General features: G+C 46.4%; 1 protein-coding gene across 1 annotated transcript; it reads left to right on the forward strand.

The window, feature by feature from the left end:
• The first annotated feature begins 342 nt into the window (after positions 1-342).
• On the forward strand, positions 343-8,359 carry myd88 (MYD88 innate immune signal transduction adaptor). Its single transcript, XM_084140856.1, has 5 exons — positions 343-869; positions 1,202-1,324; positions 5,115-5,295; positions 6,048-6,139; positions 6,987-8,359. The coding sequence occupies exons 1-5, from the start codon at positions 557-559 to the stop codon at positions 7,139-7,141; spliced, it is 864 nt and encodes a 287-aa protein (XP_083996982.1). The 5' UTR covers positions 343-556; the 3' UTR covers positions 7,142-8,359.
• Positions 8,360-8,825: the final 466 nt, after the last annotated feature.

Here is an 8,825-nt window from a genome sequence, read left to right on the forward strand (position 1 = left end):
GCACCCATGCCACCAGTTTAGCGACTGAGGTGATGGGGAATGGCTGTAACAGGGCCTGACTAAAATTGTGGGGCTAGCACATTACCTGTGCCGAAAATTAGATTTTTCTTTTTCTAATCTGGGTAAATAAACCACGTCTCTTCCCTGTGTGACGCAGGCAGGTCTTGATCAATCATTTCCTCATGCTCTGTCAATGGGAAATTCGTTTTGCATGGCCGGGTATCCCGGTACGGAGTATGTTCATTTTAGAACATTCCATTGGTCCTTAAGTGAAATCTCCACTCACCACGGGGCACCGGGCCATGCGGTCTCTCCCTGGGCCATCCCCCCTGGTCACGCCTCAACAGAAGTCTCAGTCGTTTTTAGTACATGCATTCATAAACTTTCACAACAACCGAAGACCTCAGAAATTTAACAGTAATTTTAGTTTGGACAGATCTATTTCTGGCGGCTTGAATGACAAATCAAATGTCTTGATTTGACTCGAATAAGGAGCGGTTTCGGTTTGTATAATTTTACGCATTTCTAAGAACTAGAAACGACTATTTCCTTCAATATGTCAGCTTCGTGGAAGTCTAGTTTAGACCTGGGGAGTATTCCATTGAGAGCGCTGAATATCAACGTGAGAAAAAGATTGGGACTGTTTTTAAATCCGAGAAACACTGTGGCATCAGACTGGATGTCTGTCGCAGAGAACATGGGCTTCTCTTATTTAGAGATCAAGAATTACGAGGATTGCCAGGACCCGACACGGAAGATTCTAGAGGACTGGCAATCACGTTGTCCCGGAGCTAAAGTTGGAAAGTTAGTTTCAATTCTGGATAACGTGGACAGAAAAGATGTTGTGGAGGATCTTCGAGATCTCATTGGTAGGTGAACTGTCAACTCTGCTTTTTATTGATAAATAATATGACATGTAATCATCTATAAATTATGAGTGAAACCTGTATTTGTATTCTGAAATGTGTTATTACAGACATGTTATACATTAATTACAAAGTAACCTTTAGTTGAAGTGTCATTAATTATGATGACCTAATATTGAAATAATTGCTGAGAAACTTGACCCGTTTGTGTGTGTGTGAATGTCTCTGTGTGTGTGTGTGTGTGTGTGTGTGTGTGTTTGTTTGTGGGCGTGCGTGCGCGCTTATGTGTGTATTTCTGGGTATGTCTGGGTGTATGCACATCTCTGTGTGCATAGAGGAGGACTGTAGGAGGTACATAGAGAGACAGAATGAGCCCCCAGTCCAGGTGCCTGAGGTGGACAGCTGTGTCCCCAGAACCCCAGAGCGACAAGGCATCACCCTGGAGGATGACCCACAAGGTAATATAATGCAAATAATGTCACACCTGATAGGTCTGCAGAACACTGTTATCCAATAATAACACTAGTGTTACATACTGTTGGTCTGTAGAACACTGTTATCCAATAATAACACTAGTGTTACATACTGTTGGTCTGTAGAACACTGTTATCCAATAATAACACTAGTGTTACATACTGTTGGTCTGTAGTACACTGTTATCCAATAATAACACTAGTGTTACATACTGTTGGTCTGTAGTACAATGTTATCTAATAATAACACTAGTGTTACATACTGTTGGTCTGTAGTACAATGTTATCTAATAATAACACTAGTGTTACATACTGTTGGTCTGTAGTACAATGTTATCTAATAATAACACTAGTGTTACATACTGTTGGTCTGTAGTACAATGTTATCTAATAATAACACTAGTGTTACATACTGTTGGTCTGTAGAACACTGTTATCCAATAATAACACTAGTGTTACATACTGTTGGTCTGCAGAACACTGTTATCCAATAATAACACTAGTGTTACATACTGTTGGTCTGTAGAACACTGTTATCCAATAATAACACTAGTGTTACATACTGTTGGTCTGTAGAACACTGTTATCCAATAATAACACTAGTGTTACATTCTGTAGAACACTGTTATCCAATAATAACACTAGTGTTACATACTGTTGGTCTGTAGAACACTGTTATCCAATAATAACACTAGTGTTACATACTGTTGGTCTGTAGAACACTGTTATCCAATAATAACACTAGTGTTACATACTGTTGGTCTGCAGAACACTGTTATCCAATAATAACACTAGTGTTACATACTGTTGGTCTGTAGAACACTGTTATCCAATAATAACACTAGTGTTACATACTGTTGGTCTGTAGAACACTGTTATCCAATAATAACACTAGTGTTACATTCTGTAGAACACTGTTATCCAATAATAACACTAGTGTTACATACTGTTGGTCTGTAGTACACTGTTATCCAATAATAACACTAGTGTTACATACTGTTGGTCTGTAGTTGAGATTACTTTATTTGCCAAATGTACACACGGTCCAATCGAAATTTGACTTCCACTTCATGCCAACCCCCTCTGAAAGGCATCCTCTGTCTCCTGATGTTGAGTCCCCTCTCTCCTCTCTCTCCTGATGTTCAGTCCCCTCTCTCCTCTCTCCTCTGTCTCCTGATGTTGAGTCCCCCCTCTCCTCTGTCTCCTGATGTTGAGTCCCCTCTCTCCTCTGTCTCCTGATGTTGAGTCCCCTCTCTCCTCTGTCTCCTGATGTTGAGTCCCCTCTCTCCTCTCTCTCCTGATGTTGAGTCCCCTCTCTCCTCTCTCTCCTGATGTTGAGTCCCCTCTCTCCTCTCTCCTCTGTCTCCTGATGTTGAGTCCCCTCTCTCCTCTGTCTCCTGATGTTGAGTCCCCCCTCTCCTCTGTCTCCTGATGTTGAGTCTCCTCTCTCCTCTGTCTCCTGATGTTGAGTCCCCTCTCTCCTCTGTCTCCTGATGTTGAGTCCCCCCTCTCCTCTGTCTCCTGATGTTGAGTCCCCTCTCTCCTCTCTCCTCTGTCTCCTGATGTTGAGTCTCCTCTCTCCTCTGTCTCCTGATGTTGAGTCCCCTCTCTCCTCTGTCTCCTGATGTTGAGTCCCCTCTCTCCTCTGTCTCCTGATGTTGAGTCTCCTCTCTCCTCTGTCTCCTGATGTTGAGTCTCCTCTCTCCTCTGTCTCCTGATGTTGAGTCCCCTCTCTCCTCTGTCTCCTGATGTTGAGTCCCCTCTCTCCTCTCTCCTCTGTCTCCTGATGTTGAGTCCCCTCTCTCCTCTGTCTCCTGATGTTGAGTCCCCTCTCTCCTCTGTCTCCTGATGTTGAGTCCCCCCTCTCCTCTGTCTCCTGATGTTGAGTCCCCTCTCTCCTCTCTCCTCTGTCTCCTGATGTTGAGTCTCCTCTCTCCTCTGTCTCCTGATGTTGAGTCCCCTCTCTCCTCTCTCTCCTGATGTTGAGTCCCCTCTCTCCTCTGTCTCCTGATGTTGAGTCCCCTCTCTCCTCTCTCTCCTGATGTTGAGTCCCCTCTCTCCTCTGTCTCCTGATGTTGAGTCCCCCCTCTCCTCTCTCTCCTGATGTTGAGTCCCCTCTCTCCTCTCTCCTCTGTCTCCTGATGTTGAGTCTCCTCTCTCCTCTGTCTCCTGATGTTGAGTCCCCTCTCTCCTCTGTCTCCTGATGTTGAGTCCCCTCTCTCCTCTGTCTCCTGATGTTGAGTCCCCTCTCTCCTCTCTCCTCTGTCTCCTGATGTTGAGTCCCCTCTCTCCTCTGTCTCCTGATGTTGAGTCCCCTCTCTCCTCTCTCCTCTGTCTCCTGATGTTGAGTCCCCTCTCTCCTCTCTCCTCTCTCTCCTGATGTTGAGTCCCCTCTCTCCTCTCTCCTCTGTCTCCTGATGTTGAGTCCCCTCTCTCCTCTCTCCTCTGTCTCCTGATGTTGAGTCCCCTCTCTCCTCTCTCCTCTGTCTCCTGATGTTGAGTCCCCTCTCTCCTCTCTCCTCTGTCTCCTGATGTTGAGTCTCCTCTCTCCTCTGTCTCCTGATGTTGAGTCTCCTCTCTCCTCTGTCTCCTGATGTTGTCTCCTCTCTCCTCTGTCTCCTGATGTTGAGTCTCCTCTCTCCTCTGTCTCCTGATGTTGAGTCCCCCCTCTCCTCTCTCTCCTGATGTTGAGTCCCCTCTCTCCTCTGTCTCCTGATGTTGAGTCCCCTCTCTCCTCTCTCCTGATGTTGAGTCCCCTCTCTCCTCTGTCTCCTGATGTTGAGTCCCCTCTCTCCTCTCTCTCCTGATGTTGAGTCCCCTCTCTCCTCTCTCCTCTGTCTCCTGATGTTGAGTCTCCTCTCTCCTCTGTCTCCTGATGTTGAGTCCCCTCTCTCCTCTCTCTCCTGATGTTGAGTCCCCTCTCTCCTCTGTCTCCTGATGTTGAGTCCCCTCTCTCCTCTCTCCTGATGTTGAGTCCCCCCTCTCTCCTCTGTCTCCTGATGTTGAGTCCCCTCTCTCCTCTCTCTCCTGATGTTGAGTCCCATCTCTCCTCTCTCCTCTGTCTCCTGATGTGGAGTCTCCTCTCTCCTCTGTCTCCTGATGTTGAGTCCCCTCTCTCCTCTGTCTCCTGATGTTGAGTCCCCTCTCTCCTCTGTCTCCTGATGTTGAGTCCCCTCTCTCCTCTCTCTTCTGTCTCCTGATGTTGAGTCCCCTCTCTCCTCTGTTTCCTGATGTTGAGTCCCCTCTCTCCTCTCTCCTCTGTCTCCTGATGTTGAGTCCCCTCTCTCCTCTCTCCTCTCTCTCCTGATGTTGAGTCCCCTCTCTCCTCTCTCCTCTGTCTCCTAATGTTGAGTCTCCTCTCTCCTCTGTCTCCTGATGTTGAGTCTCCTCTCTCCTCTGTCTCCTGATGTTGAGTCTCCTCTCTCCTCTCTCTCCTGATGTTGAGTCTCCTCTCTCCTCTGTCTCCTGATGTTGAGTCCCCCCTCTCCTCTCTCTCCTGATGTTGAGTCCCTTCTCTCCTCTCTCCTCTGTCTCCTGATGTTGAGTCCCCTCTCTCCTCTCTCCTCTGTCTCCTGATGTTGAGTCCCTTCTCTCCTCTCTCCTCTGTCTCCTGATGTTGAGTCTCCTCTCTCCTCTGTCTCCTGATGTTGAGTCTCCTCTCTCCTCTGTCTCCTGATGTTGAGTCTCCTCTCTCCTCTGTCTCCTGATGTTGAGTCCCCCCTCTCCTCTGTCTCCTGATGTTGAGTCTCCTCTCTCCTCTCTCTCCTCTCTCCAGGGGGTGTACCGGAGCTGTTTGATGCCTTCATCTGCTACTGTCTAAGTGACTTTGACTTTGTCCATGAGATGATCCAGCAGTTGGAGCAGACGGACCACAAGTTGAAGCTGTGTGTGTTTGACCGGGACGTCCTGCCTGGATCCTGTGTTTGGACCATCACCAGCGAACTCATCGAGAAGAGGCAAGTTGAGGCCCTGCTCCCTTTGGCATCTTCAAGATCCACAGCCACTTATTGGCTGTGTTCTGTTTCTGTTATAATTGTTCATACTCATGTTTTCCGCATTTTATTAGCTCAAGCCATGGGTTCTGCTATGCTAATGCCATGGGTTCTGCTATGCTAATGCCATGGGTTCTGCTATGCTAATGCCATGGGTTCTGCTATGCTAATGCCATGGGTTCTGCTATGCTAATGCCATGGGTTCTGCTATGCTAATGCCATGGGTTCTGCTATGCTAATGCCATGGGTTCTGCTATGCTAATGCCATGGGTTCTGCTATGCTAATGCCATGGGTTCTGCTATGCTAATGCCATGGGTTCTGCTATGCTAATGCCATGGGTTCTGCTATGCTAATGCCATGGGTTCTGCTATGCTAATGCCATGGGTTCTGCTATGCAAAAACGTGCTGCAGCTAATGTCTGGATGTGTTTATTGTTATCTTGTAGGTGTTAGAGGATGGTGGTTATGACTGGATCAAACTGTATGTTGTTGATCTGTAGGTGTTAGAGGATGGTGGTCATGACTGGATCAAACTGTATGTTGTTGATCTGTAGGTGTTAGAGGATGGTGGTTATGACTGGATCAAACTGTATGTTGTTGATCTGTAGGTGTTAGAGGATGTTGGTCATGACTGGATCAAACTGTATGTTGTTGATCTGTAGGTGTTAGAGGGTGGTGGTTATGACTGGATCAAACTGTATGTTGTTGATCTGTAGGTGTAAGAGGATGGTGGTGGTGATATCTGATGAGTACCTGGACAGTGATGCCTGTGACTTCCAGACCAAGTTCGCCCTCAGTCTCTGCCCTGGTAAGTCTCTGCCCTGGTAAGAGTCTGTCCTGGTAAGTCTCTGTCCTGGTAAGTCTCTGTCCTGGTAAGTCTCTGTCCTGGTAAGTCTCTGCCCTGGTAAGTCTCTGTCCTGGTAAGTCTCTGTCCTGGTAAGTCTCTGCCCTGGTAAGAGTCTGTCCTGGTAAGTCTCTGCCCTGGTAAGAGTCTGTCCTGGTAAGTCTCTGCCCTGGTAAGTCTCTGCCCTGGTAAGTTTCTGCCCTGGTAAGTCTCTGTCCTGGTAAGTCTCTGCCCTCGTAAGAGTCTGTCCTGGTAAGTCTCTGTCCTGGTAAGTCTATCACTCAGTAACATATTGTTGCTCTGTAGGTGTTTTACAATCTTGTGATAGATCAGATCTGCTTCCACTGACTTTTCTGTGACCTATTTCCATTTCCTGTGGTATTGGTTTTTCTCATTTTACATTTTACTCATTTCGCAGACGCTCTTATCCAGAGCGACTTACATGTAGTGAGTGCATAAATTTTTCATACTGGCCCCCCGTGGGAATCGAACCCACAACCCTGGCGTTGCAAGCGCCATGCTCTACCAACTGAGCTACAGGAGGCCTACAAATGTCATGAATGTCATGGCAGGTTGTTGTTGTAGTGTCATGTTATCTGTAGCTCCTTAATGTCATGGCAGGTTGTTGTAGTGTTATCTGTAGCTCCTTAATGTCATGGCAGGTTGTTGTAGTGTTATCTGTAGCTCCTTAATGTCATGGCAGGTTGTTGTAGTGTTATCTGTAGCTCCTTAATGTCATGGCAGGTTGTTGTAGTGTTATCTGTAGCTCAGTACCATTTAGCATCCATCTCCTCTCTGAAACCCCTCCCAGGTGCGCGGAGCAAGCGGCTGATCCCTGTGGTGTACCGGTCTATGAAGAAACCTTTCCCCAGTATCCTGAGGTTCCTGACTGTGTGCGACTACACACGACCCTGTACACAGTCCTGGTTCTGGGTCCGGCTGGCCAGGGCTCTCTCCCTGCCCTGATTGGATCGTACAGACTCACAGCAACCAATCATCACAGGGGGCCTGCCCCTCTACAGCGGGGAACAGGAAGAGGAAGTCTCAGCTTGGTGGTACTGGTACTCTGCTGGGGGACCGCTAATAGCTACAGTGTGGGAGTTTAGTTTAGTTGACATATTTTATATTGATTAATTTCTTGGTTAGAACAGTTTCTGTATTGTACATACTACTTTGAATAGACAAGATGAGACTTGTTGCAGTGTTCTGAAACCACAGATGGAGGACATTGTTCCTGGGGGACTCTCCCTCTCTCATCCTCAGCACTGAGAGACTGACGGCTGTTTCACTCATTACTGATACATTGATTTGGTTTTAATATGATATTTTATTCCACTGTAAGCGTTTAATATGTTTTTAATACGATATTTTATTCTGAGCCCCATCGCTCATATGGACCAAATATCAACAGCGGAAGGAATATTGTATATATCAAATGGTTGGCAACACATTTTACAATAATTTAGCTATTTGTTTGTGGAGCCATCATCTCTCTGAGGTGGAGGTGATTTTGAAAAATGTTGTCTGTGCACAAAGCATGTAAAACTGTTACAATCTCATCCTATCCGACGTGTCAGCTCTTTAGTTTCAACATCCTCCTTCCTCCTGTCATGGCGGCCATGTTGTCTCCTTCAGATGAGAGATATCGGCCTGTGACTTCCTCCTGTCATGGCGGCCATGTTGTCTCCTTCAGATGAGAGATATCGGCCTGTGACTTCCTCCTGTCATGGCGGCCATGTTGTCTCCTTCAGATGAGAGATATCGGCCTGTGACTTCCTCCTGTCATGGCGGCCATGTTGTCTCCTTCAGATGAGAGATATCGGCCTGTGACTTCCTCCTGTCATGGCGGCCATGTTGTCTCCTTCAGTACGGAGCAGAGAGACTGACTGCCACCAGCCACATTCACCACACTTCTCACCCTGATGTGTAAATTTATGAAGCTGTATAAATCCACCAAAACCTAAATCTATCAATACTGTAAAAAATTTAAAGAAATTGGAGAAGGACGGGAAGTGAAAAGGGGACTTTGTCAGTAATGTAACTCTGGACATTTCCAAATGGACTCATACTGCGTTACTCATGCATACTGTGACTGTCTCTCTCGTAACTACTGTATGTATATTTGGTCTTCATTTCATCTGCACTGTGTGATTTTATATTTTTAAAAAATCTTTATTAAGCTTCCTAATGTCTACCAGCTTGCTTCCTATAATGGCATGACAATGGTCCTCTGTAGCTCAATTGGTAGAGCAGGGCGCTCGTAACGCCAGGGTAGTGGGTTCGATCCCCGGGACCACCCATACGTAAAAATGTATGCACACATGACTGTAAGTCGCTTTGGATAAAAGCGTCTGCTAAATGGCATATTATTATTATTGTTATCATTACAATTACTTTCAGTATTGTAGCTAGTGAGTCACACAGTAGGGCAATGCAGCAGTACTACAAGGTGGCAGCAGATGTCCCAGTATTTGGACATGGAGGCCTACTATAGCAGAGTCAGGAATCTCATCGCTCACACATGCGGATTCAAAACTGTATTAGAAAATATAATCTGCGCTCAAGTAACCAATTTTGTCTTGACATGAGCTGCATGTTTTAGTTTATTATGGATCCCCAGTAGCTACCGCACATACAGCAGCTACTCTTC

The sequence above is a fragment of the Coregonus lavaretus genome (assembly GCF_964263955.1).
Source record: "Coregonus lavaretus genome assembly, chromosome: 2".
Lineage (NCBI taxonomy): Eukaryota > Metazoa > Chordata > Actinopteri > Salmoniformes > Salmonidae > Coregonus > Coregonus lavaretus.